General features: G+C 42.4%; 2 protein-coding genes across 5 annotated transcripts in view; one reads left to right on the top strand and one right to left on the bottom strand.

Moving 5' to 3' along the window:
* The window catches only part of TRIM59 (tripartite motif containing 59), a 29,446-nt gene extending 22,951 nt beyond the window's left edge, over positions 1–6,495 (top strand). Inside the window, exons 1-3 of one of the 4 annotated variants that reach the window (XR_006355756.1) lie at positions 3,613–3,766; positions 4,486–4,581; positions 6,009–6,495. The gene's annotated coding sequence lies outside the window, so the exon portion shown is untranslated. Of the gene's footprint in view, positions 1–3,612; positions 3,767–4,485; positions 4,582–6,008 lie in introns of those variants that run through there. The other 3 variants (XR_006355755.1, XR_006355757.1, XR_006355758.1) reach the window with 3 other exon arrangements.
* Positions 6,496–12,680: 6,185 nt separating this feature from the next.
* The window catches only part of SMC4 (structural maintenance of chromosomes 4), a 41,441-nt gene continuing 27,375 nt past the window's right edge, over positions 12,681–26,746 (bottom strand). Inside the window, exons 15-26 of the mRNA XM_043998049.1 lie at positions 26,643–26,722; positions 23,988–24,140; positions 23,420–23,546; positions 21,982–22,171; positions 20,895–21,039; positions 20,508–20,681; positions 17,709–17,891; positions 16,360–16,592; positions 15,274–15,457; positions 14,631–14,807; positions 14,385–14,483; positions 12,681–13,988 (exon numbers count right to left, since the gene is read on the bottom strand). Of these exons, the coding sequence (XP_043853984.1) occupies positions 14,655–14,807; positions 15,274–15,457; positions 16,360–16,592; positions 17,709–17,891; positions 20,508–20,681; positions 20,895–21,039; positions 21,982–22,171; positions 23,420–23,546; positions 23,988–24,140; positions 26,643–26,722 (1,622 nt within the window). The 3' untranslated portion in view covers positions 12,681–13,988; positions 14,385–14,483; positions 14,631–14,654. The remainder of the gene's footprint in view (positions 13,989–14,384; positions 14,484–14,630; positions 14,808–15,273; positions 15,458–16,359; positions 16,593–17,708; positions 17,892–20,507; positions 20,682–20,894; positions 21,040–21,981; positions 22,172–23,419; positions 23,547–23,987; positions 24,141–26,642; positions 26,723–26,746) is intronic.

The raw sequence follows: 26,746 nt of genomic DNA, 5'->3' as shown, positions 1-26,746 counted from the left end.
ATGAGAGTTAAGTGACTTGCCCAGGGTCACATAGCAAGTGTCAAGTGTCTGAGGTCAGATTTGAACTCAGGTCCTCCTGAATCCAGGCCTGGTACTTTAGACATCTGTGACCCTGGGCAAGTCATTTAATTGTTTGCCTCAGTTTCCTCATCTGTAAAATGATCTGGAGAAGGAAATGGCAAACCTACTCCAGTATCTTTGCCAAGAAAACCCCAAATGGGTTCGTGAAGAATCAGATAGGGCTGAATAACAACAAGCTTATCATCAAGTATAGAGTTGAGAATATGGACTGTTTTCTGAAAGTATGCTTAGCTGTCCAATGTATTAAAATTAGGGTTTCATGATGAAGGATTAAAGAATAAGTGTCAAAATTTGGTGAACTTAATACCAAATCATGTACAATAAATAACTGACACCAAATGAGGAACTATTGGATAGGAAAGGCTTTTTTTTAAAGACATAAAAAGTTGTAGCTTTTATTATGTAGGTAATTTGAACATTACTGTAATTCTACTTTTCTTGTTGTCTGTAGTTGTTGCTATATTTACACTACTCATTTCTAAACTCCTGAATTTCATCATTTTGTCCCAAGATTCCCTCTTTAGCTTCTGTTACTATTATTTTTTAGTAAGTCCCAAATCTTCATTTTATTTCTTCAGTATGTATATTGTCCTTTTTATGATATCTTAAGGAGTTTTTGGCTTTTTGGGGGGATATTGGTGTAATTATGTTCTTATCCAAAAAGAAGGAGTCCAAAATGTTTCAGGAAGGTATTTCTTCTGATTTTTTTCTGTTTCTATTATTCCCTACTATTTTTTTTTTCATTTTGTTAGAGCTCATTATTTATTTATTTATTTTTAGTGAGGCAATTGGGGTTAAGTGACTTGCCTAGGGTCACACAGCTAGTAAGTGTTAAGTGTCTGAGGCTGGATTTGAAGTTAGGTCTTCCAAATCCAGGGCCAGTGCTCTATCCACTGCACCACCTAGCTGCTCCTGAGCTCATTATTTTTGATTAGTTATTTTGAGGATTTTAAAATGTCTTCCTACTCACTCTGGGGATATTTCTATTCCTAGACTTAAAGAAGATATTGAAGAAAAGATACCCCATCTTCCTGGAATTCCTGAAGTTATACTTCAGTAAGAGTTTTCAAGCAACCAATAAATTATGAGCAGATATCACCATAGAACTTCTGGCAGACCTGTTCCATTTCCTGTTGATTTGTTGTCCTCTTTTCATTTTTATCTACAGTTACTCTTGGTGATAAAACAGAGCTCTGGTCTCACATCAAGCTCTTTCAGACTTGTTTCTCTATCACTTGCTGTTTGCTATTTTGTGACCATGATTCTTATAAACTCTTTTCATCCTACTTTGTAGCATTTAATAAATGCGCTTGTTCTAAGCCACTCTTGCCCTTATCTCCCATTTCTCTTTAGTGGTGAGGGAGGTTAGATGTTTTCTGGCTGGGCAGCTCTGGCATACATATTGCAGTGATCATTTGCACTCGTGACAATTCTCTACAACATAGTGAAATTCAGAGTCAGCTTTTGTGCATTTGCCAATTCTTTGGCCTTAAGTGCTTGTTTAGACAAGTTTTATTAGAGATTTTTGTGTCTCAGTTATTGAGTGACTAAGACTGCCTAGGCAGCCCTCAAGTGTAGCAGGCATTTAGACATGGATCTACAATGCCTCACACCATTTAAGGGGGGACTGGAATTCCACTTTTGTAGGTAGTAGGAGGATAGTTTTAGCAGTGTAGTGTAGTGTAGTTGGGGAGCTAGTGGAAACTATGCTGGCCAGGGCTGAATGTCCTCCTCCCCCACAACCCCTTCCCCCTCCCTACACTCTTCTACCTTCCAGAAGAGTATTGAGCTTGGAATTATATTTATCTATTAGACCTTAAGTGCTTGCAGTCTGGGGGTATGATTCTTTTTTGGAGTTAAGGAGAAAAGCTACATTCTCTGATCACCGTAGGGGGAAGGAAAGTAGTCCAGCCCCAGACTTGGAAGGTAACTGTGAGTTTAATCTAAGCCATCTTGGTTTCACCTCCTGTCATATACTCATTACAGAAAAGATAATCAAGGACATATTTATCAAAGCAAGCAAGACAGTAATCAAGAATAACATATAGGTTGGTTTAGGTGATAGAATACACACTTTGTAGTCTGGAAATAAGATGAAAGCTCAGCTCAGCCAGGGAGAGAATGAGCTCCCCTTTGTAGTTCACTCTGAGCAATCTCTAGGGAGATAGGTATTGGGAATCAACAGACATGTTAGGGTGCCCCCTCTTCACCACATGCCTATGGCCCTGGACTTTCAGTTCTTTCTCCCATATGCATACCATGTCACAGGGCTCAGGGGTCTCTCAATCAGAAGTCACATGGAGGGTGTCATTCAGGTGTTGGCAACAAGCCTTGTCCCCATCTGGAAATAATTGTTCTCTATGGCATATCTGGATCTAATAGTCTTTATGAAAGGGAATTGAGGATTGGCTAATGTGAATAAAGTTTATAACTCCCATTAGGAACCAAAAAATGTTGAACTGTTTCCAACTAATGTCTAAGGATTGTTGACCCTAACACCAACAACAATTATTTTAGGAAAAAAAGATATCTTTCTTTGCGGGGCAATGAGGGTTAAATGACTTGCCCAGGGTCACACAGCTAGTAAATGTCAAGTGTCTGAGGCCCAATTTGAACTCAGGTTCTCCTGAATCTAGGGCCAGTGCTTTATCCACTGCGCCATCTAGCTGCCCCCCAAAAGATATCTTTCTAATAATAATAGCTAATAGCTAATATTTATATATCACCTACTATGTGCTAGGCACTGTGCTAAGCACTTTATAATTATCATCTTCCCAGTCCTTGCTTCTGTCTCTGAGTGAAAAGTGGTTGTTCATTTTGCCAAAAACTTCTCTACTTGTGCCCTTGATCCAGGTTTTAACTGTCCTCTCTAGGTGTTTGCCCTTTTATTCACTGTCTTTAATCTCTAATCTCTTCCTTTCCATTCCCAGTTTCCCTGATACCTACAAAAAACAAAGTCATAGTTTCTCTCCTTCCCCTTCTCACCGTTGAAAGAAAAAACAGAAACAAGCGTTTATTAAGGGACCACGATGCATCGTCTGGCTGTTTGCGCGTGGTCTCTCCTGCCTGACTCAGACCCAGGGCTCCCGGATCACAGGCTGCGAGGCGCCTTTCTCGGCGGCTCCAGCACGTGGCTCAGGGCCGGCAGAAGGAAATTGACCAAAGTTTGTTGCAGGGCCCGACTGTGGCCATGGAGTCGGGCTCCTCTGGGTCCTGCTATGATACTATGATACAAGAATACTTTATCCTCTGAGAAGGGTCCCGGCACCCGCCAGGTGAGAGCCGCTGGGCTAGGCGCAGCAAGCCCCATTTAAAGATCATTGATGATTAGCTACAGATGCTGTTCCCGCCCTGCTCTGCCCCATTCCGGCTACAGGAGGCGCCACCGCGCCAGCCCCAGCTCATCTAAATGAGGCGCGGCGCTAGAGGAGGTTGGCCGGGCGCGGGGAAAGCGGGCCCTCCTCGCGCAGGCGCACCCGCCGCCACCTCCACCAGCACCTTGGCGCCGGCGCAGTGTCGTGATTCCGCTCAGAATTCTTGGCGCCTCGGCCCGGCTCCTCTTCCCTCGCCCCGCCCCTCGCCTCCGGATGGGCGGTTGCCGGGCAGTAGAAAGATGCGGCGCCTGCGCAGTGTAGCTCCGGAGGCTCTAGGCTGGGGCTCTAGGGACGGGATGCGCCCTCCCAACGTGAGTCTGTGTGCTGGGGCCGGGACCGGGCGGCGCGGTGGGGGGTACGGGGCACGCCCTGCGCGGGGGGAGGAAGGGGGCAAAGGAACTCCTGCAGCCCCCCGCAGTGCATTTGCCCGTGACTTTATTTCCCCCCATGCCTCTGTTTCCTTTATTGCCTGCCATGCCCCCCGCCCTTTTCCTCTTCTCCTCCCCCTGCTCACATTCCTCTCTTCCCCTTGCAGATGCTCCTCTACCTGGTCTCCCCCTCCCCAGCCCCGCAGCCCCACCCCCCGCTCTAGCCAACTCTGTTAAACATTGGCCAGCCCTGCAGACGGGAGGGCTGGGGGGGGGGGCGCCTCTAGACCGTGGTCCTTGACCCCGGGAGTTGCGGGTTCGTGGGATTCCGGACTCTTTAGCCCGAGCTTTGCACCCATAGGGTCAAGGATTGTTGGGGGAGGAGTCAGTATTGTGGAGAACCACAGACTGGGCTTTGAATCCAGAGCCTGCTCCAGAAATACCACCTGTTCCCCAGCCCCTAGCACAGTGCCTGGCACCTGGTGGGCGCTTGGTAAAGGAAGATGGGAGTGGGCAGGTCCTGAGCTCCCTGGCCCCCCCTTCCTGCTCTCGGTGCTGGCTTCTTGGGGATCTCTGCCCTTGAGGACGTGGGACTGCCTGGTCTCTCCACTAAGGGCTGGTTCTCGAAGGCTGAAGATCCTTGGTTTTCCTTTTCTGTTAAGACTATGAAGAGCTGAGAGGGGAGAGGAGGCACACGGGCACAGGAAGGCTCCAGCCTGGGTGAAGAAGAGGTTCTAGGTCGAGACTGTACAAAGGAGGTGAGTTCTGGGAACCACCTGAGAATGTCAAGTGTGTGGCCTGGAGGGCAGAGAGTGTGCCCTGTGTGAGGGGGAAGGGCTTCTGTTCCTGGTCTGGGTCAGTCTGATGCCCAGAGGAAGGCTGCTGGGTATTTTGCTTTGTCCATTAAAAAGCAGAACAGGGGGCAGCTAGGTGGTGCAGTGGATAAAGCACCAGCCTTGGATTCAGGAGGACCTTATTTCCTCTAAAAAATAGGAAAAAAAAACTTTAAAAGCTTCAACAGTACAATCAGACCCCAAACTGAGAATTTTAACTGTTCTTTTTTTTTTTTTTAGGGCAATGAGGGTTAAGTGACTTGCCCAGGGTCACATAGCTAGTGAGTGTTAAGTGTCTGAGGTCAAATTTGAACTCAGGTCCTCCTGAATCCGGGGCCCATGCTTTACCCACTGTGACACCTAGCTGTCCCTTAGTGAAATATTCTTGCTAAACCTTTTTATGTCCATTACAATCAGTGGTTGCTTGAATCGGCTTGTGCTGGCTGCTGAGAGCCTATTATTAAATTCCCTGGAATTTTGTGAGCTAGTTGTTAAACACAGCTGTTCCTTGAAATTAAATGATATGTAAACTTACAATTCAATAAATTGTATTAAAAACAAAGGTAATAAAGGCTCATAACTCATTACTTCCTAATTATTTTACTGTTTCATTCTTATTTATGCTCATGAGGTTACATACATGTCTCATATCTGTATGGTGGAAATACTTTGATGATGTGGTATATTTCACGTCTTCCTAATTCTTTCCAGAGTGATGTTACATTGGGTCCTTCAAATAGACCAAGATGATTCTATTTACATGATGGAAATTGACATTATAAATCAGAGCTGGATTGATCATTTTGTGGATTTTCTGGAAAGTGAGATGACAGGAATCATGCAGATTAAACTTAAATGTGCTTCGTGTTTCTAGCGGTTATGTTGTAGCCAGAAAAAATTTGGAAATCTTTTTCTGGGATTCACAGACCGATTCAGAGAGTTGCTCATGTCACTGATGAACAAGTGAGTATTCAAATACACTTTCATTGTTTCTTTTTCATCTTCCATGTAAATGTAAATGAAAACATGACCCAACCTTCATGTTAGATCTATACTCATTCATTGATGACATGAGCAACTCAATTGCTGAATCAGGCAGAGATCCAGCATCTCTTCATGGTCTGATTTTTGTGAAGCTCTTTGTTGTTGTTAGTAAAATCATAAGCACCAACAGTAGGTCTGGCAAGAAATAGCAAGTTACACTGAAGTTACATTTGTAACCTGAAAAAGAAGGTAAATGTTTTAACTTAAAATACGTCATTTCTGATATCATATAAAGAAATCATTAAAATCAGTTTTTACCTGCAAGTGGTGTATGAATTTTACTAATGGAGCATAATATTAATTTTCAGATTCTGACCCTAAAATGCCAAAACAACAGAGTGATCTCTTTGGTTTTTTAAAGGTGAAGGTGAAAACAGCCAGAGAAAATGAGATGAGTGAAAATCAGTGTGGAGCTTGGAAACCAAAAGGAACCCAACTTTGAGTCCGTTGAGCAGCCTCTCACTGTAGAAGAGCTGTCATGTTCATCCAAGGAAGAAACGAATAATCTTGTGCTTCCAGATTGTTGGAACAAAAAGCACGCATCGCTGTTCACAGAACAGTGCAAGTGGCTTGAGATAAGGGAAGGTAAACTGGGATGTAAGGATTGTTTGACAGTTCAGCATTTAGGAACGAGCACAGCAAAGAATGTCCATGTCTCCAAAGAATGGATTGCTTATTTGTAACCCCAAATGGAAGTAATAAAATTACTAGACAAGCTTCCTTGTGAAAAAAAAAAATGAGGACATGATGTTTCTGAAGCCCATAATAAAATTCAAGATTTGTTAAAAGAATTTACTTCTGGTGACTTAGTTTCCAATTTTTTTCCTAAACCAAATAACAAAAAACATCAATCCTACTGTAAAAGTTTTCAATACTGTTTACAGATTAGTAAAATGCGATAGGCCTTTATCTGACATTGAGGGAGTGATAGAATTACAAGAGGAAAAAGGAGTCGATATAGGCAGTTGTTTACATACAAGATACAGTGCAACAAGAATAGCAGAACACATCGCAAAAGAAATTAAGATGAAGATATTTAAGCATATTATAGGAGAGAATACCAAAATCTGTATCCTAATTGATGAGACGTCTGCAGTTTCAAAGAAAAGTACCCTTATGATTTATCTCCAATGTGTAGTTCAGTCAGCTCCATCACCTGGAATGTTTTTTGTTGCTTTAAAAGAACTGGTGTTGTGAGATTTAAAATTGGATACAAGAGCATTAAACTCCCCTTTAACCTTTCCCTTATTTATCTCCCAGACTAGTAAGTGGAAGAAGCCTCTGGTCTCTAGTTAGAGCTTTTATGGTTTGGAAATTATAAGGTGATGTTGATTAAAGAGATAGGAAAGTAAAGTAGAAATACAAACAGTCTTAAATCTAAGCTTAGTCTATATTCCAAATAAAACTCACCAAAAACCCAAGGCCACCTCTGAAGCTGAGAGCCGTCAAGCATGTGCTGTTACAGCGAACTGGGAGAGTCGCACTTCAGTCAGCGTCTGTGTGTGCAGCGCAATCATCGGACAAGGAGAGCGGACCAAAGACCTCACTTCCGTTCTCTTGCCTTTTAAGCCCGAACCCCGGAAGTGGAGTGCCTAACAGACGGGGAGGTGGCGTGGGTAGCCCATGCATGGTCTCCTCCCCGAAAGGGTGGTCCTTCAAAAACTGGCATACTTTTTACCACAGTGTCAATGACAGCAGAGTGCATTTTCAGTACATTACTGTCTGCTTTAAATGATTGTGGCTTTCATAATGAATATTTGAAAGCCAACTTGATTGCATTTTTTTTTTTTAAGTATTTAATTTTTTTTCCGTTACATATAAAGATAGTTCTCAACCTTTGTTTATACAAGCTTTACAATTTCAGATTTTTCTCCCCCTCCCTCCCCTCCCTTCCCCCTCCCCTAGACAGCAGGTAATCTGATATAGGTTATATATATATATATATACACACACACACACACACACATAATAACATTAATCCTATTTCTGCATTAGTCATGTTATAAGAGAAAAAAAAATCAGAGCAATGATGGAAAACCTCAAAATAGAAAAAAAATAAAAGCATCAAAAACAAAAGAAATAATATGGTTCATTTAGCAACTATACTCCACAGTTCTTTTTTTTTTTTCTTGGATTTGGAGATCCTCTTCCATCATGAGTTCCCTGGAACTCTTCTGTGCCATTGCATTGGTGAGAAGAATATAGTCCATCACAGTAGGTCAACACTCAATGTTGATGATACTGTGTACAATGTTCTTCTGGTTCTGCTCATCTCACTCATCATCAGCCCACGCAAGACCCTCCAGGTTTCTCTGAACTCCTCCTGCTCATCATTTCTTACAGCACAATAGTATTCCATTGTATTCATATACCACAACTTGTCCAGCCATTCCCCAATTGATGGGCACCCCCTCAACTTCCAATTCTTTGCCACCACGTAAAGAGCAGCTATAAATATTTTTGTACATGTGGGTCCCTTTCCCCCTTCCATGATCTCTTTGGGAAAAAGACCCAAAAGTGGTATTGCTGGGTCAAAGGGCATGCACAGCTTTATCGCCCTTTGGGCATAATTCCAAATTGCTCTCCAGAATGGTTGGATCAGCTCACAGCTCCACCAACAATGGATTAGTGTTCCAATTTTCCCACAGCTTCTCCAACATTTATTATTTTCCTTTTTTGTCATTTTAGCCAATCTGATAGGTGTCAGGTGGTATCTCAGAGTTGTTTTTATTTTGATTGCATTTTGTTTTGATGGTGCTAATAGTGTTGGGAAGAAGTTCTGCAATAGCTGTGAAGTTGTTGGAAAACTTTCCCAAGATCATCATTCGGCCCTGTCTAAATCATCAATTGCAGTTGTCCCTTGATGATTTGATATCCGAAATAGAACAAGTTAATTATTTAAAATGTTTCTTTTTTTTTAAAATTTCATTAAAAAAATTTTTTTTAGTGAGGCAATTGGGGTTAATTGACTTGCCCAGGGTCACACAGCTAGTAAGTGTTAAGTGTCTGAGGCCGGATTTGAACTCAGGTCCTCCTGACTCCAGGGCTGGTGCTCTATCCACTGTGTCACCTAGCTGCCCTCAAAATATTTCTTGATAAAACATACTCTATTTATCACCAATCTAATAAAAATCAAACTGAGCTAGAAGCTATAGCTAAAGTATTTGAACTTGAAATTAATAAAATTGGTTGAGTCCTGGGACCCAGATGGGCAGCGTGTAGTCTATGAGTTGCAAGTGCTGTGTGGCGCTTGTATCCTGCCTTATGTAGAAATTTTTCTCATTCTTCTTATTCTGGTTTGGCAGAGATTAGCTAACATCAATTTCTTGCAAGACCTTGCTTTAATGATTGACATTCTTGAAGAATTTTCATTAATTTCAACTGCATTGCAGTCAAGATAACTAACATTCAAAAAGCTCAAAAATTAATCAGACACACCATAAGAACTTTGGAAAACTTAAAAATTTGTGCTGGAAAGTATGAATCTCAAATTGAAGATATGATTAAGTCAAATGAGTTTAAAGACATTTCATTTAATAAAGATAATAAATTTAATACTCTTCCTAGGAAGATGTTAATAGAAAATATAATTCAGTATATGAACTTGCATCTTTTGTTGGAAAGGATAATGTAAGCATTTTAAGTTATTTTGATTTATTAAAACCATCTACTTGGCCTCATGAAGAGCTAACTTCACCCTGGATGGCTGGTGAAAGAAAATTGTATCATTTAAGTGAGCTTTTAAAATATGAAACTGATTTGAATGATTTTCGGGATTTTGTAGAGAATAATGTAAAATCTAACAATGCTCCAATCCCTGCAACCATACAAAAAGTGAAGATAATTAGCACTGTTGCTGTCAGTAGCACTGAAGCAGAGATAGGTTTTGGATTAATGAATATAATTTGTATGAGAGTGAGAAGTAGCTTAAAAGTAGATCACATATCGTATTTCATGACAATAAATTTACTGGGAAAAGAATTGGCAGATTGGGACGCAACTCCATTTGTTAAATCATGGTTGATGCGACCACAGGTTAGCTACAGACACAAGAGTTCGAAAAAAAATCAACAAAAATATTCTATGAAAAATGATCAGCTCTATGGAATTTACAATAGTTTTGTATAGCTTATTATTATTTATAAACATGTGTATATCCTTTATCAGTAACATTTGGAATAAACATATATATATGTATGGAAACTTTTTTCCCCCAAGAACCAATTGTTTGATATTTGCTGGCATAGTATTGATTAAAAATTATCTCAATTTAGCCCTGTGTCATGTAGGTAGGGCATTACAAAAATCTGTAAAAAATCTGCCCTTTTGAGGAGATTTCACTTGAAATTTTAATCTGAAAAAGAGAGTGAAATTCACCTTTGTATTCCTTGGTGCCTTATCAGCTTCTAGGGGGCAGCTAGGTGGTGCAGTGGATAGAGCACTGCCCCCAAAGTTGGGAGGACATGAGTTCAAATTTCACCTCAGACACTACTAGTGTGTGATCCTGGGCAAGTCACTTAACCCCAATTGCCTTAAACATCTGGGCCATCCCCAGTTGTCCTGATCTTTATCTTGCCACTGGACCCAGATGGCTCTGGAGGAGAGAGAGAGGCTGGTGACTTTGCACAGTCCTCCCTCACTTATATCCAATTCACTACAAGTCATGGCATCATCCCAATGTCATGGTCCTCTTTAAGAACAAAGTACAAACCACAAGGACATCAGCTCCTCTAGGATGTAGAGTTTAAGAGACCTTAGAAATCAAAAGGAGAAAAGTGATGCCTAGGGACCTTTTTTGGAGAGACTTGTGGCAAAGATTAGTCCTCCCACCCCATGCCCCCAATTTCCTGCCTTCTAATTATAGCTGAATTGGTTTTGTTTATGCAAAAACTTTTAATTTTAGGTAATTAAACTTCTATTGGGATTCTGAGTTGACTCCCTGAAATAATCTAGACTTTGATGCTCAGTTTATATACACAAAATGTGGGTGGCCATGTTTCATTACCCCTTTTACCTCCTGTAAACTTCTCAGTCTCATTTGTTCATGAACTCTTCCCTGTTTCTATATCTGATAGGTACTTTATTTCACACTCCACTAATTTGCTTATATCACCCTTTATGTTTAAATCATGTACCCATTTTTGATCTTATCTTGGTATATGGTATGAGATGCTGGTCAGTTCTTAGTTTCTGCCAGATTCCTATTTTTTTTTGTTGAATAGTGAGTTTTCCCCCCAATAGCTCAGATCTTCAAGTTTATCAAACACTAGGTTACTGTTCATTTGCTTCTGTATACTGCACCTAATGTTCCACTGATCAACCACTCTGTTTCTTACCCAGTACCAAACGGTTTTGATGATTACTCCTATGTAGTAGTTTGAAATCTGATAATTCTTGGCCCCTTTCCCTCAGTGTTTTTTCCATTGATTCCCTTGACATTCTTGACCCTTAGTTCCTCTGGATGAATTATCTTTTTCTAGCTTTATACAGTAATTCTTTCATTGTTTGGACATCAGTGAATGCCATCAGTTCTGGTTCTGGTTCTAGAATGCTTTATAGAAGCATTGTCTTAAAGAATTGTCTTTGGCTCAGTGTGCTCCCAAGCTCATCTCAATGACCCCACTGTGTCTCTTCCTCTGACAGCCCTGACCACCTCTCCTGCTTGCCTTGTCTTTCCTTAATGGTCAGAATGTAACCTCCTTGAAGGTGGGGGACTAACATGCTTCGTGTTTATATTCCCATCTCTTAGCATCATGCCAAACACACCCAAAATGCCTTTTCATTAATTTGCCAATTTCCATGATTGTAGTCTTAAGAAAAAATGTGTCTCGTAATAGTTTTATGAAAACATTCATTAGTTGGCTCTAAGACTTATTGATTGGTCTACACCCAGAGCTCAGCAATGATCCTGCTGGTAGAATGGTAACACATTTAAGGCTGGATTTGAACTCAGGTCCTCCTGAATCCAGGGCCAGTGCTTTATTCACTGTGCCACCTAGCTGCCCCCCCCCCCAAGCCACTTTTTTTTTTTGAGTGATGCAATTGGGGTTAAGTGACTTGCCCAGGTTCACACAGTGTTAAGTGTCTGAGGCTGGATTTGAACTCAGGTCCTTCTGACTCCAGGGCTGGTGCTCTATCCACTGCGCCATCTAGCTGCCCCCAGAAGCCATTTTTAATGCTTCTTGATAGTACCAAATTGCAGTTTCCCACCCCTCCCCAAATCACAAAACCCCTTAATTGATCCTTTTTAGACTTACTGTTCCTTGTGGGGAGCTAGGTGGTACAGTGGGTAGTGCAGAGCCTGGAGTCTGGAAGACCTGGGTTCAAAGCCAGCCTCAGACCCTGATAGACCAGATAGTTACTTGCATGAACCTTTGATCATGAGACTAAATTTTAGTAACTTTTTTTTTTTTTTGGTGAGGCAATTGGGGTTAAGTGACTTGCCCAGGGTCACACAGCTAGTAATTAAGTGTCTGAGGCCGCATTTGAACTCAGTTCCTCCTGACTCCGGGGCTGGTGCTCTATTCACTGCGCCACCTAGCTGCCCCAACTTTTAGTAACTTTCAACTCTGTATTCCTTGGCTTCTGGACAACTTAATCTAACATATGAAGGATGCTGTGGGGAAGACACCTTAATTCCCCAATAAATTAACTTCTGCCACAGTGATTCCCACCCTAAAGTATATAGATTTATGTCATCCCCATAAGCCACAAAGAGGACTGGAATGTGTACACAAACATATGTATTAATGGAACCTCTTAAAGTACTTACTACTTTATCTCTATCGCCATTCCCTCCATCAGTGCAGATTACAATGCCCCTTTATGCCTTAGGAAATGATGATATAGTCATTAACAAGTATATAGGAAACCCTACAAATCTATAGTTCTAAATTTGAATGTTTCACTTAAAACCATCATAAAAAAACATCTTAGGAGATGAAATCCATAATTCATGAAGTCATTTTAAGTTCAAATTATAGGTAAGACTTTTTAATCATTGGCATGTTGGGTAATTCAGAGAACGGAATTTATTAAATCAAAACAGTAATTTCCTTATTTTTATAAGCTGAAATAGATGGAATATGCTTCTATAAATGAACACTACCTTAAAAACCATATAAATCTGGAAGAGGACAGAAAGACAGGCACAGTAACATTGGTACAAACATGTTAGATTTCTTTAAAAAAAAAATAAACCACAACAAATGGTTTCCTATAGAATCTGTTTTCTGGCACTTGTAAATGTTTGTTGGTCTAGGCCCAGGGTGCTTAGACTTTGTCCACTCACGACCCCGGGTATATGGGTCTGTAAAATAGCTGGATGTAACCCATTAGTATTGCCAAGTTTTCCACAAACCCCACATTTAGTTGAAGAAGCTGGGGTCTAGTTCATGACAAAGGAAAAAGAAGAGGCAATGTCTTGGAAGCTGGTGAATGACCATGAGCACTTGGCCCAGAAGGAAAAGATGACTGTATAGAACCCAAGAGGAAGAGGAATGGCAGCAAAAGTACAGTCCACAAGACAGCACAGCGCTGGTCCCCTGCCTTGGTGTGAAGACGACCACTCGTCGAGCTCACCCTGGGGTGAGGAAGCCCCCTTTAGCAGGGCAGGTCAGCAAACTGTCCATCCAAGACACAGGGCAAGAGAACAGCTTGGAGCAGGAGCAGGCATGGTAGACAGGTTCTCCTGGCCTTGAGGCCCAAGCCGCCCCTCCTGCTGCTGCTGCTCTGGGGTCAAGCTGAACAAATCAAGGTGGTGCTCCACATGACCCAAACCCTCCAACCTTCCCAATCCAGCATGGGCATCTTGAAAGCCATTAACTGTCTGACCGAGACAAACTTCATCACAACTATTGAGTCCTGGCAACACTGCTTTTCTTCTGCTGGGCTTTTATTTGTGAGGCACTATGGGAAAGGCTCTGAGAGTTAGGAGGAGAGCTTGGCTCGAACTCCAGAAGCACCATTGGCCAGTCCTTGGCCTGCTTCTTCATCCCTCAGGCAGGCTAGAACAAGGTTGGTATCAGCATCCGAGGATGATGCACGGACACACCTTCAAGTGTTAGGCCAGCATCTGCCCTGACTGTGCCCACCCTGGCATCTTTGCTGCTACTTGAGCCAACTCATTGCCATTTCTTTTGGCGCTCTTCCAAAAATGCAGGCGGGTCAACGAGCCCTTCACCAATGGCTTCTGGGATGGCTGCCCTTAGAGGCCACCCGGGGAAGGTTCCCATTGTCTCAACAACACTAACAGCAGAGAACTCCATTACAGGTTCTTTATGGAATGACTGGGGTGTAGAAAAAGGGAGCTGAGTTAAAAAAGGACACTTGCAAGGTGAAATGTACCTGGGACAAACCAGCCGCCTCCCTGGGCCTCAGTTTCTTTATGTGTAAAATCGAGGGCTCTCTCTGACCCACAAGATGGGAGGGAGCGAACCAGCCTTGGAGACTTGAAGAGCTCAGGTGAGCCTGGCAGCTTGGGGAAACCCCTTCTTGTTTTCATTCTCTCCCTGGGTGGGGCAGACTCCTCTCTGCTGGGAAGGTGGGTGGGGACCTAAATGGGGCTATTCTTCCATCAGCCCGGAGGCTCACTACTGCTCAGGCCTGCTGCTGGGAGTACAGCACACTTCTAAATGAGCTAGCAGGCCCCTCCCCCCAAAGTGTCACCCCCCCCCCTTACCCACCATGGCCTTCCCCATTCCACTCCAGCTGGTTTCGTTTGGGTGACCAGAGAGGGCACGTTTGCTGTGGCTTTCTAAAAAGGGGAGCTCCCATAGCCATGGCTGAAGCACAACAGAAAAGCAAACAATGAAAGTCTTATCTATAAAACAGTTTATGAAAATATATTTACAAAATGGGAAGAGCATAAAAGCCATAGCTCAATCACACACACACACACACACACACACACACACTGATTCCTGTTTCACCAGGCTGTCACAACAGGCTAAGGTTCAGCAAAGTCCTTTAGACGCGATGACTTTGGGATTTATTGCAACACTTTTGGTTATGTTGTGGGTCTTGTAAATTCCAATGAGCCTATCGGCAATCTCAAACATGTTATTTCGAAGTGAAATGATTATAAACTGGGCATTTTTCGTTTGTTCCTAAAGAAAAAGAAAACAAGGGATTACAAGGTTTCCAACTTATATCAATGACATTTGATATACATATTTATATAAGCTAAAATTTTCCTAAAATGTTTTAATAGCAGTTAGTTGTAATAAATACCCAAGTATCTCTCTTTGCTCCTCTCCATTAGCACAGATTATATTCCCAAAACCCACTTTGTTGGATTATGACTTTAAGGAGATATGGGGAGGGGGCAGCTAGGATGGCGCAGTGGATAAAGCACTGGCCTTGGATTCAGAACTCGGACACTTGACACTAGCTGTGTGACCCTGGGCAAGTCACTTAACCCTCACTGCCCTGCAAAAAAAAAAAAAAAAAAGAGACATACGGGGAAACCAATCTGAGTCAATAACAATCACCAGTGAATGATGGAAAATAAAATCCTGCTCATTAGTACTTATTGAGACTGCGAGAAAGACAACCATCTACAAATCTACTTACATATATGTAAAATGCCACAATGGACACATTCTTAAAATCAAGGGCTGCATCAATTTCATCCATGAAATAAAGGGGTGTGGGCTTATAATGATGGAGAGCAAAGACCAGAGCCAGAGAACTGAGTGTTTTCTCTCCTCCTGAAAGATTGAAGATCTTCTTCCAACTTTTTTTGGGCGGTCGGACACTGAAACAGTGATAAAAAGTGAGTCAGGTGAGAATGCTGAGCTCCCATTCTGGTAGAAAGCACCCCAATTTCCTTCTGATGTCCAGCTTTCGCCCATGCCCACCCACAGACCTGCCAGTGCTGACAACCAGCCAGATGATTCTCCCTTGGCTCCCTTTCCCTCCTCACCTTAGTGTCTTGCTGGCTAGTGGTACACACAGCCTCCTGTCTCTTGCCTATATGCCACTGCACATGCCTGTGCCTGATTGTGGAAGACTGTCCTCGCTGGACTAGATAGCTTTTCTAGGTACCTGCTTAAGCTCCCAGTTCTCCCAGAATCCCCGTCTCCTTTCAAGGATTAGCCACATTCAAGCCAGTGGCCACCACTTCAGTGCTAATCTACTCCCCAAGCTGAGGCCACCCTTCTTTAGACTTTACATCCTGATATTTATTTTTTATTTATTTATTTTTTTTAGTTTGGCAATTGGGGCCAAGTGACCTGCCCAGGGTCACACAGCCAGCAAGTGTCAAGTGTCTGAGGCCTGATCCAAACCCAGGTCCTCCCGACTCCAGGGCAGGCGCTCCATCCACTGTGCCACCCAGCTGCCCCTACATCCTGATATTTAAATACACAAGGAGAGTAAAATGGCTTGACAAGAGCAATCATGACACACTGACAGGCTTGCCTCCGTGCCCAAAGCTCTGCATTTACTCTCTTGCCATCTTCTTCCTTTAAATCTGTTACAAAATGGTTTATTGACATTCATATGACATTTCCCCCTACTATCCTTTGAAAAGTAATGAAACCTGAGCTTTGCGGGTTGGGAGAGTAAACAGGTATGCTCTGATGGCAGCGTCAGTTGGGGCCCTGAGCAGTCTGGGCCCAAGAGCAAGCGGCGTCATTAATAATGAAATCGACAAACCTAAACATGATTCCCTCAGAGAAGGGGTCCAAGCTGTCAACCAGCTCCAATTCGGCATCACCTCCCAGAGTCAGCATCTGATAATTCTCCTTCAGCTTGTTGGTGATGATGTTAAAGCCTGCCATGAACTCATTCAGCCTCTGCTTCCGCAAGTCTTCGTAGGCCTGTCTAAAGCGCTCCCTTTCGGTGGTGATCTTGTCCAGCTCTGCCACCCGCTGCAGGTATAGCTCTTCCTGTAAGACAAAGGAGAATCGCAAAAGCCAAGAAATGAGCACAAAACCCCAACAACAACACCAGACAGGTGGCAACTAAGAGGCAAACAACCATTTCTATGATACGAAGCAATCATTTTATAGTTGTAAGCCATTAGCTGCCTCACCAATCTGTAAGGTAGGTTTTAAAAGGTCCCCCAGGTTTTTTAAGCCCCACGTGGGCCAATCTGTTGGGGCCTGCCCCCTCCCCAACTGCTCCTCCCAGAGGAACAAGGAATGAGATTTAAAAAGCCTCCTTTCAATAAAAGCAAAAAACAGGGTTTATTGGTAAGAATAAACTTAGGGATAAGGACAAAGAAAAACAGGATATACAACCTGTAAACTCCGCCCACCAGACTCCCTATCCTCCTGCAGGTCCCTCGCCTTATGGATGTGGCTGCTGCTGCTGCTGCTGCCGCCGCCACCGCTTGCGCTTCCTCTCCTCCCTCCATCTCCATCACTCGGTAGCTCGCTCCCCTCTTGTCTACTGTTCCCCTCTCCCTAGTTCACCTTTTTCTGTAGCTTTTCCTTCACTACCCCGGCTCCTCTTAAAAAAAAAACCCTTCTCTGATCTCAGAAACCTTGGGCCGACCACCCACACACCCCAAACCAATTCGGTGGCACCTCTAGGGGCTGTGCCCAAGGCCGGCTGTGGCACAGGGATTCTGTGTGCACCCTCACTTGGTAGAGTGAGTCAGTGCTTGGGCTTTCCAAGCATGCCCCTGGCTGGGTGGGGGAACCCAGGTGTGCCCTGGTTTTCTGTGGCATGGCTGGGGGTGGAGGGAGCCACACAGGGGTGCCCGAGGCTTTTTCCTCTCTAGAGCAATGGTCCTCAAGCCCGGCTGTGTGACGAAGTTGGGGTGCACTGAGGATAGTCCGCCCCAGTTTTAGGGAGAGCAGTTGCACTGGGGGAGGGGTGGCCCATCCCCCCGGAACCAGGCCTGCGACTAAGTTGGGAGGCACGGGTGGCTGGAGGGGCCTGATGGGGGAGAATATGGCAGTGGTCATCTTAATTTTAGCCAAAGATGGGGTCCCCCAAATCAATTCTTAAATAGCTAAATGTGGTTAAAAAAAAATCTACCTTGAGTCCATGCCTACCTTCTTTCTATATTCTGCAATGGAGCCAAGGTTTGGTTTCATCTCATGACACTGGGCTTCTAGAAGAGCAATTTGATTCGTCAGAGAATCAGGATTCTGTATTGCTTCCAAATCCTCTTGGCTTAGAACAGAAATCTCTTCAACTGGAGTATCTTCTATTGGATGCAATGATATTCTTGCAATCTAAGATTTTGTTTAAGACAGGAATTTTAAAAATGCACAATTTTAGCATGTCAATGTTCAGTGACAATTGGGAATGAAGACATTTACCTGCTTGAGATGTCATGTGACTGAGCTTAGTAGAGTAAGGGCTAAATGTCCTTTATATTCCACATTTTCCTCATGATAAGATGGTTTTAAATTAATATGGTCTATTTTGCAGCTAACTGGTTGGGGGAAAACCCCAGCAGGGTACAGCAATTCATAATGGAATCACACAACTTGTCAAGCATTGAGTTCTGCCAGAGATTGATAGCCTGAACAGATGGGGCTAACAGGTACCTCCAATTGCTGTAATGAGCGCTGCATACACTGAGCAGATGGATTCCTTTACTGGCTGAGGTCTGTATTCAGTGAAGGTATATGACCCAAGGTTGCCTTCTAATTGTGCTAAAATTATTTGTAACTCCACTCATAGGATGCAAAATCAATTGGTCAGGGGCTGGCTGGAGATAGGGCTTGATATAACTGGTGTCTAATAATAGAGCAAAAATGGAAAGCTTCAAAGCTGGACAAAGCCAAAGTACTAAAAAATTAAGAGCTGACAATGGAGCTAACATGATACTCATGTTATATGACAACAGCTATCTCTAATTTTTTTCTGGTGGGGTGGGGTATGTATATAAATTTTTGTTACTTTAAATTAAAATTTCTGTCCCCAATTAAGAATGAAAGAAAAACAAAACCCTTGTTACAAATATGTAGAGTCAAGCAAAACAAACTTCTGCATTGGCCATATCCAAAAGGGAAAAAAAAAATTACATATACAAGCACACCCATCATGTCTCTAGCAAAAGATGGGTAGCATGTTTAATCATTAGTATTCTTCTGGAATTGTGGCTAGTAATTACGTGTGTCTCTACAATATTGTTGTCACTGTACAAATTGTTCTCCTGGTTCTACTCACTTCACTTGTATTAGTTCACACAAATCTTCCCAGGTTTTTCTGAAATCATTCCTTCATCCTTTCTTCCTACATGGTAATATTCTACCCCGTTCATGTGTTCAGTAACTCTCCAACTGATGGGAACCCCTCAGATACTCATTCTTTGTCACCTAAAAAAGAGCTCTACAGATTTCTATATATCCATAAGTGTGTTTTGCTCGGGACTAACCCCCTCCTTTATTATTATATTTTTATTTTGGGCAGGGCAATGAGGGTTAAGTGACTTGCCCAGGGTCACAAAGCCAGCACGTATCAAGTGTCTGAGGCCGAATTTGAACTCAGGTCCTTCTGAATACAGGGCTGGTGCTCTATTGCACCACCTAGCTGCTCCCTAATCCCTACTTTAATTTGCCCTCTCTCCCCTGGTCCCCAAGAACACTTGATTCATTCATTTTGTTTGCCTTCTGGAACATCATATTCCATGTTTTCTGCTCCTTTGTAGAGGAAGCTGTTAAATTATGTGTGATCCCAACCGTGGTCCTCAGTACTTGGATTCCAGTTTTTAGTTGCTTCTTCTCCAAGTCTGTGTCCTTGATTTAAGGCTCGAGGTTAGGACCAGGTTCTAGAAACGTTTAAAGGGAAGGTCTGGGCTGGGGACTCACAAGCTGCCAGGGCTCCCAAAGCTGTTGGATCCAGAGTCAAGTCTAATAATGAATACTTGGTCTCAGCCACAGCAGCCTGCAGGCTCCCCTCTCTGCTTCTATCACTTGAGTCACATGGCTGATGTTTACTTCTGTACTTGCCCAGGGCCTTGTCACTCCACCCTGAGCATGGGTCTCCTCACCATCTGCCATGGATCTGGACCCAGAACTGGGTCTCATGGCCTGGGACTGCCTCTTGCCCTGGTGCATTGCTTCTTGGTGGCTACTAGAGTGCTCAGTGCCAGGCCCCACCACCAGTGTCTACATACTATTCCAACCTGCCCTAGAAAAGTGACTTATTGTGGCTTTTTACTGAATTTAACCATCAGGATCTGGTCTGGTGAATTTTCCAGATCTAACTGGAGGAGTTTTTTGTAAAGGAGCTTGTCTACACTGCCTTTTCCTACTTTGCAAGCAAAGCTCTGCCACAGTTTGGATATGTTTTTTTAATGACCATGATTTACACTTTGCAATGTGTCACCAATTAAATTTTTGTTGGTAAGGCAATTGGGGTTAAGTGACTTGCCCAGGGTCACACAGCTAGTAAGGGTTAAGTGTCTGAGGCCGGATTTGAACTCAGGTCCTCATGACTCCAGGGCCGGTGCTTTATCCACTGCGCCATCTAGCTGCCCCTACCAATTAAAATTTAAAGTGAAAACGACCAACTTAAGATCCTTTTTAAAAAAATGGGCTTATTTAAATAAAGGTGGATATGAAAATATATTCATGAGCGATTACACTCAACATAGTTCTAATTATAAAGTACTTATTAACAGCCAACAATCACAAACTCTTCACTACAAATGTGGTGTTTGATGATTTGATAGAAAAGGGGTCTTTCTCTCATTAGTGTTGAGTGTTCAGTCCAGGCTGACATTTATGTAAAGTAAAAATAGAAAAACAGCAACCATGACTAGCAATAGAAACAAACAAAACCCCAATACAGCTCATTGGCAAGTTCTTTCCTCCAATTCCTCTTTGATGCAGCCTTACCTCCTTCTGCCAGTATTTGACTTTAGAATGATATTCAGCAATGTGGCTGTCTAGCTGTTCGAGTTTTAGCTTAATACTCAGTGCATCATTTTGAAGGGCATGTTCGTTTTCTTTAATTGCTTTTATTTCTTGAAGCAGGTCGTGATGCTCCTTCTGGATCTCGGGTAAGGACTCCTAAGTCAATAGATAACAAGTTTCCCCTCAAAGATCTTACTTTCCACCCCCTCAAAAGAAAGAAAAGATAAAAGCACAAAACAATGATCTATAAAATGTCTGTGATGTGCTGAATCTTTCCCACAAACATCTTACGTTTTAGATTAAATTCAAAGTCAGGCTGACCCTTCCCCGCCCCTTACGAAACAAAGCACACGAGAGCGCCCGACTGACCCCGGCTTCCTTGGAATTCTTCATGACCTCAGTCGCCTTCTCTTCCAGGTTTTTTAGCTTGTCGGATAGGTCTTCCACTTCCTTCTCATTATCCTTGATTTCTTTCTCTGTGCGAAGGACAGAGTCTTGTGCTTTTCTAAGATTTCTAAATGCAAAAAACAGCACCAGGTCACATGAAAAATGCCACCACACCCACAACACCGAGGAACACCTGGTGCAACAACTATAAAATGTTCTTCATGATCCAGGACGTCCGTGCTAAGCCCTTCAATTCCATCTCATTCCTCCCAAGGAGGTCTCCTTGTGTACTGACCCTTGCTAAGCGTCCTGCCCCTGCACAGTCGTACAGGACAAGAATACAAAGATGTATCATATCTGGCCCTTTCGGTTGTACAAGGTTCACACGCCAACAACCCAAAGTATAGAGAAAAGGAGACTCTTGGGGCATTTCTAAGGCTACTAAAGAATGAAGTCTAAAACGAAAAAGATCTTATCTTCATCCTGATTCCAGATTTTTTTTCTCACCCCATCTTCTCAGCTATGAGACACTTTCAACTCTACAACCACAACATTTCTACTTAAATGACCCTAAGGGAGGTACAGTGGGAGAAAGCAGCACAATACAGGGCAAAGAAATTGGGGGTTTGGAGTAAGACCTAAATACAAATACTATCTCTGCTGCTACTTTATAGTTATATTATCCTGGTGCATGAAAATCGTCTTAGCTGAACAAATGGCATTCAAGCAGTGTTTGCAACTAAGACACAGAAAAGGGTAAAACTGGATAAATCCATTTTTGGGGCAACCAATTCTTTTTGATCTGAGGCTGGGGGTGAGGTGGGGGTTAGGTCTAAAATAAGTAGGTGAAATCCAAACGGAACTCTTAAAAACCACCATCACAAAAGTAAAATCTATTTCATCTAACAATCTGTTACGTACTCTCCCCCTTTACACTTTGTCGGCTGGTACCCCGTCCCTCACAGCTATTCTGGCCTACAACAACTCTGGTTGAAGAGCTTTGTTCCAGGACCCTGCATACCAGTTATAGTCTCTGGGCCCTACCCTGGCCATGGGACAGTCCCTTCACCTGTCTGCTGTCTTTACTGCTACTTGGGCTTTTGTGATAGCAGATGCGCATTGATCCAACTGTTGGTTGATCTTGTCAAGTTTGTCTTGCTGGGCTTTAAGCTTATGATTATTGATCTCCACAATTAAATTATGCAGCCTTTTGACTTTGGCTTCGACCTTGCCAGCCTTCTCAGCAACATGCTCATACTCTGGAGAGGAAAAGGAAAAAAAAAAGGAGTCTCAGTCTGAGATTCTAAGTGAAGAATACGCTGAGCTTTTCTTTATTATGAATGTGTATGCAACTGACACGAATGAACAGAAAACAGGATTCCATATGAAATTTAACTTGTCATGGGGGCAGCTAGGTGGCACAGTGGATAAAGCAGTGGCTATGGATTCAGGAGGACCAGAGTTCAAATCTGACCTCAGACACTTGACACTTACTAGCTGTGTGGCTCTGGGCAAGTCACTTATCCCTCACTGCCCCACTCACACACAAAAAAATAAATAAATAAATAGAAATTTAACGTCATGTTTGTTTAAAAACCATTCTAGGTTAAATTTAGCATTGTTGGGGCAACTAGGTGGCACAGTGTGATAAAGCACTGACCCTGGATTCAGGAGGACCTGAGTTTAAATCTGGCCTCAGACACTTGACACTTACTAGCTGTGTGACCCTGGGCAAGTCACTTAACCCTCATAGTCCCACCAAAAAAACCCAACAACACTGTTATAAGCCAATTTCAAAGGACAAATATTTTCATTCAAAGTGATTCTAAGCAAAATGGTTTAGAAGTCACAGATAAGAATTCTTAGGCATTTTATAAAACTAAATAATCCTCAAATGAATGTGATATGCTCAAGTGTTTTAAACTTTTTCTATAGCACATATTTTGGCATTTAATTATACAGTTTTTATGATTCTGATTTCTTCATGTCTATAAGTCTCTGACCAACTAAATTCTAAGGGACCTGAGGGACAATCATTCTTCCTATTTCTTTTGTAAAGCCCTCAACACCTAGCAGTGTTATCCATGTAGATCTCCAAATATTCACTCACTCCAAAGAAACACAATTTCTAAGCAACACCTTGTTTTACTTTTCAAACATTTCAGATCTTAAAAATATCAACTTGTGGTTTCTTTTACTTAATAGCTATTGCAACACCACTCTGCAGTGTGAAAGACACCTGGCATTCTTAGAAACACTTCTATTGGAGCACAGTTTTTGGGAGGTTTCCAAGTTGGGGCAGCTTCAAACACACCCAGTAAAAGAACCAACCTAAGCTCATGAGAAGTCTGGCCATTAGGAAAACAACTGTAATGTTGCCATGGCAACATTAGCAAAAAGGGTTTGCTCACTCATTGAAAAACCAAAAAATCACATCTCAAAATGAAGAATTCTAAATCTGACTTCATTTTACTTAAAAAAAAAAAAAACAAAACAAAACCACACACCTTTCTTGAAAATACTTATATTTGTTTCTAGCAATTTCTGCTTTTTCTTGTCAGGAACAGTATCACGGACATTGACTTCAAGCTCTTTCACTTGAACATTCAAGTATTTTTCTTGTTCTGATAAACTCTACAAAATAGAGAAGTTGGGTTTAATTAGGTAAAATACAAAAATGTAAAATGTGTTTTTAAAAGCCAAGACCAGGGGTGGCTAGGTGGCACAGTGGATAGAGCATTGGCCCTGGATTCAGGAGGACCTGAGTTCAAATCCGACCTCAGACACTTGACACTAGCTGTGTGACCCTGGGCAAGTCACTTAACCCCAATTGCCTCACGGGGGGGGAGGGGGGGAGAGAAGCCAAGACCAAATGCACAAAATACTTTGCACAATGGAGAGGCTGGCTGTATGTTCTATATACTTCAACATGTTGTAGCAAAGGTTAAACAAGACAAATGATACACATAAAATTGTCTGAGAATTCATCTTGTTCACCATGGTAGTATTGGGCACCCCGCATCACTCCCCCTTGCTTCTATCAACCTAAACACCATACCCACTGAAATAGCACACCTGGATGCTTGCAGCAAACTTTTCCAATGTGTTTCTCATCTCTTGCACACTGTGACGCAGTTTAATTACTTCTTCTTCAAGCTGTGCTTTGCGTTCTTGGATTTGAACAGCTTTTTGGGAGTCCTTCTGCAATCTGGATTCCATCTGGGATACCTATAAAGAAAATCACCAGCTCTAGTTCAAGGCCTTCCACAGACACATTCTTTATCCTGAGTTATGGAAGCCTTCCATCAAGTTCTCCATCTTCAGGACAGTACAGCCCCAAATGATTCCAATACTAACAGCCAAGGGGCAGACCCTGGGCTAACTCCTGACACACCGCCAAAGGACATCAACCCTACACCAAATACCATTTTTGCTATACATCAAACCAACCAGAGGACTACCAAGTTATAGCTTAATGAACAATTAATCAGAGAGCAAAAGAACGGGCAAAGTTTATTTCACTCTTTGCTAAGAGCCAAGAAGCACCACTTCATGAAATGTGATGTCCATGAGAAGGGGCAAGAAAAAGACAATAAAAACAATCACATCCGCACAAGAGGATGAAATAGCTGAGAAGTCAATCTTACGAAGTACTGGTTAAGACATTTCCTACTATGTAAATATGCATCTTAATTCTTGGTCATTTCAATATGCAGGTGGGCATGGCAATGACAAAAACTATGCTGGGAAAGTCTAGAAATGAAAGACCAAATTCTTTAAGCACGTAAATGTATAGGCCACCGTCTCATGAATACTGACTTTAAATCAAATGACATGGTTGGATGTATTCAAAATGGAATGGTATTTAAAAAATGAAATCTCACCCAACAGGAACAGGAAATGACTGGTTACAGGCCTAGCAGTCATTTCAGAATCAGGGTGTGGACAGGGTCAATTTATTAGAACAACATAAAAGTAAATATCTAATTACACAAAAAGTTAAAAAATGAGAAGATACTAGAAAAGATTACAGTATTCCCAACCTGCTTATGACACCATGGCCAGGACAACACTAGTTTTGGAGCACATGACCATTTGCATGTGACTGAAGGTTATGAGCATTCCTTAGTCCCTCACAAAAGAATAAAAGTAGATAAAGAGAAAACAAATCTACAGGGAGCTTAAAATGAGATCCCTTAAATCGTATAATCTAGAATACAGCTGTGGATGAGAAGCAGGGAGAGATAAAAGGGAGAAGACTTGATTTCCATTACCAGCAAGATCAAATTATCATTAACGGAAAACTCAAATCTTAGCTTCTGTTTTCTCTGCAAGGGAAAATGATCTTTTTTGGGGGGGGGGAAGGAGGGGGGGCACTGGGGGTTAAGTGACTTGCCCAAGGTCATACAGCTAGTAAGTGTCAATTGTCTGAGGCTGGATTTGAACTCAGGTACTCCTGAATCCAGGGCCGGTGCTTTATCCACTGTGCCACCTAGCTGCCCCCTGAGAATGATCTTTTGACAGGAAAGGGCACTAACAAAAATGACACCCAGGATAATTAGGGAAGACTATAAAGGAGCACCTTGCCCATCTTAGTGAATTCGAGTTGAGAAAGGAATAGAGAGGAGGTGCAAGGGAAGAGAGAGGGGGGAAAGGGGGAGAGAAAGCGAGAGAGAGAGCAGAGAGACAAAGACAGAGAGTGAAACAGGAAGAGACAGATGGAGGCAGATTTACTCTTTCCTCCCAGAGTGTAGGGTTGAATGTGTCTTAGACAGGAGGCCCAAGGGAATCTTGTATGGATGCCCTTGTTGTTCAGGTGGCATGTCCCTCAAATGTGCAGATGGGATAAAGATGTTGGGGCGAATTCATCTGCACAGTGGGGCAGAGTCAGAATTCAAAAAGATCTTTAGAACCAAGAAGCTTGGGCTAAATCTGCTAAGAGAAAATTTAGTTCAAATAAGGGTAAAATCATTGACAAGTTAAAAAAAAATCAAATTCCTAGGCATAAGGAGGGAGACATGGCTAGAAAGCAATCTGCCTGAAAAAAATTGGGGCATCTTATTTTATTTATGCTGCACACCCAAACACTTTTCCTAAACTCTAAAAAGTGCTCACCATTTGATGGACAACAGTCCATCAGACATGAAAAAGAAACAGTACTGGAGCAGGAGAGCCACCTTTCCTATAATTGCTTCTGTCGCCCTGGGGGTATTGAGAGACTGCAAACTCAGTGCTAACATAAAGACAATGAGTGATGTCATCCAAGGAGGTTACACGTCCAAGATTGGTGAGCTGCTAGATACCTATGGTACACTTCTATTTTCAGTTTGGTGCTGCATTTTAGAAATGACTTTGATAAACAGAGAACAGAAAAGAGAATGCTGGGGAAAATGGGTAAATTTTAAAGGTGTTAACTTGCTATAAGCAAAACACTTCTGAACTATCCCTAAGTTGGAAGGGCTGCCTTGGAGGCAATATATGAGTTAAAAAACCCTCCTTTGAGGTTTTAAAGCCAAAGTGACTTGCTCATGAAGTGGCTCTATATCACTCTATCCCATGGCAGCTGCTACAGCATCAATGAAAATCTAGACAGGGTTTAGATTATGTCGAATGATTATTGTCAGCGTATTCACCCTTCTAAATAAGTACGGACTGTCATTTAAGAAAAAGAAAAATGAATCACATCACCACATAAACATTCAGCACGCATACAACTTTATCTATACCAACCTCTTCTTCAGAGACTTCAACGACAAGTGAGGAACCCATTCTGCCTTTCATTGGTTTGCTTCCACCACCAGTCATTGTACCTTGAGAAGAGATTGTCATCAGTT

The sequence above is a fragment of the Dromiciops gliroides genome, chromosome 3, assembly GCF_019393635.1.
Source record: "Dromiciops gliroides isolate mDroGli1 chromosome 3, mDroGli1.pri, whole genome shotgun sequence".
NCBI lineage: Eukaryota > Metazoa > Chordata > Mammalia > Microbiotheria > Microbiotheriidae > Dromiciops > Dromiciops gliroides.
Note: the sequence above shows the minus strand (reverse complement) of the source record. Positions and strands in the feature narration are given on the sequence as shown.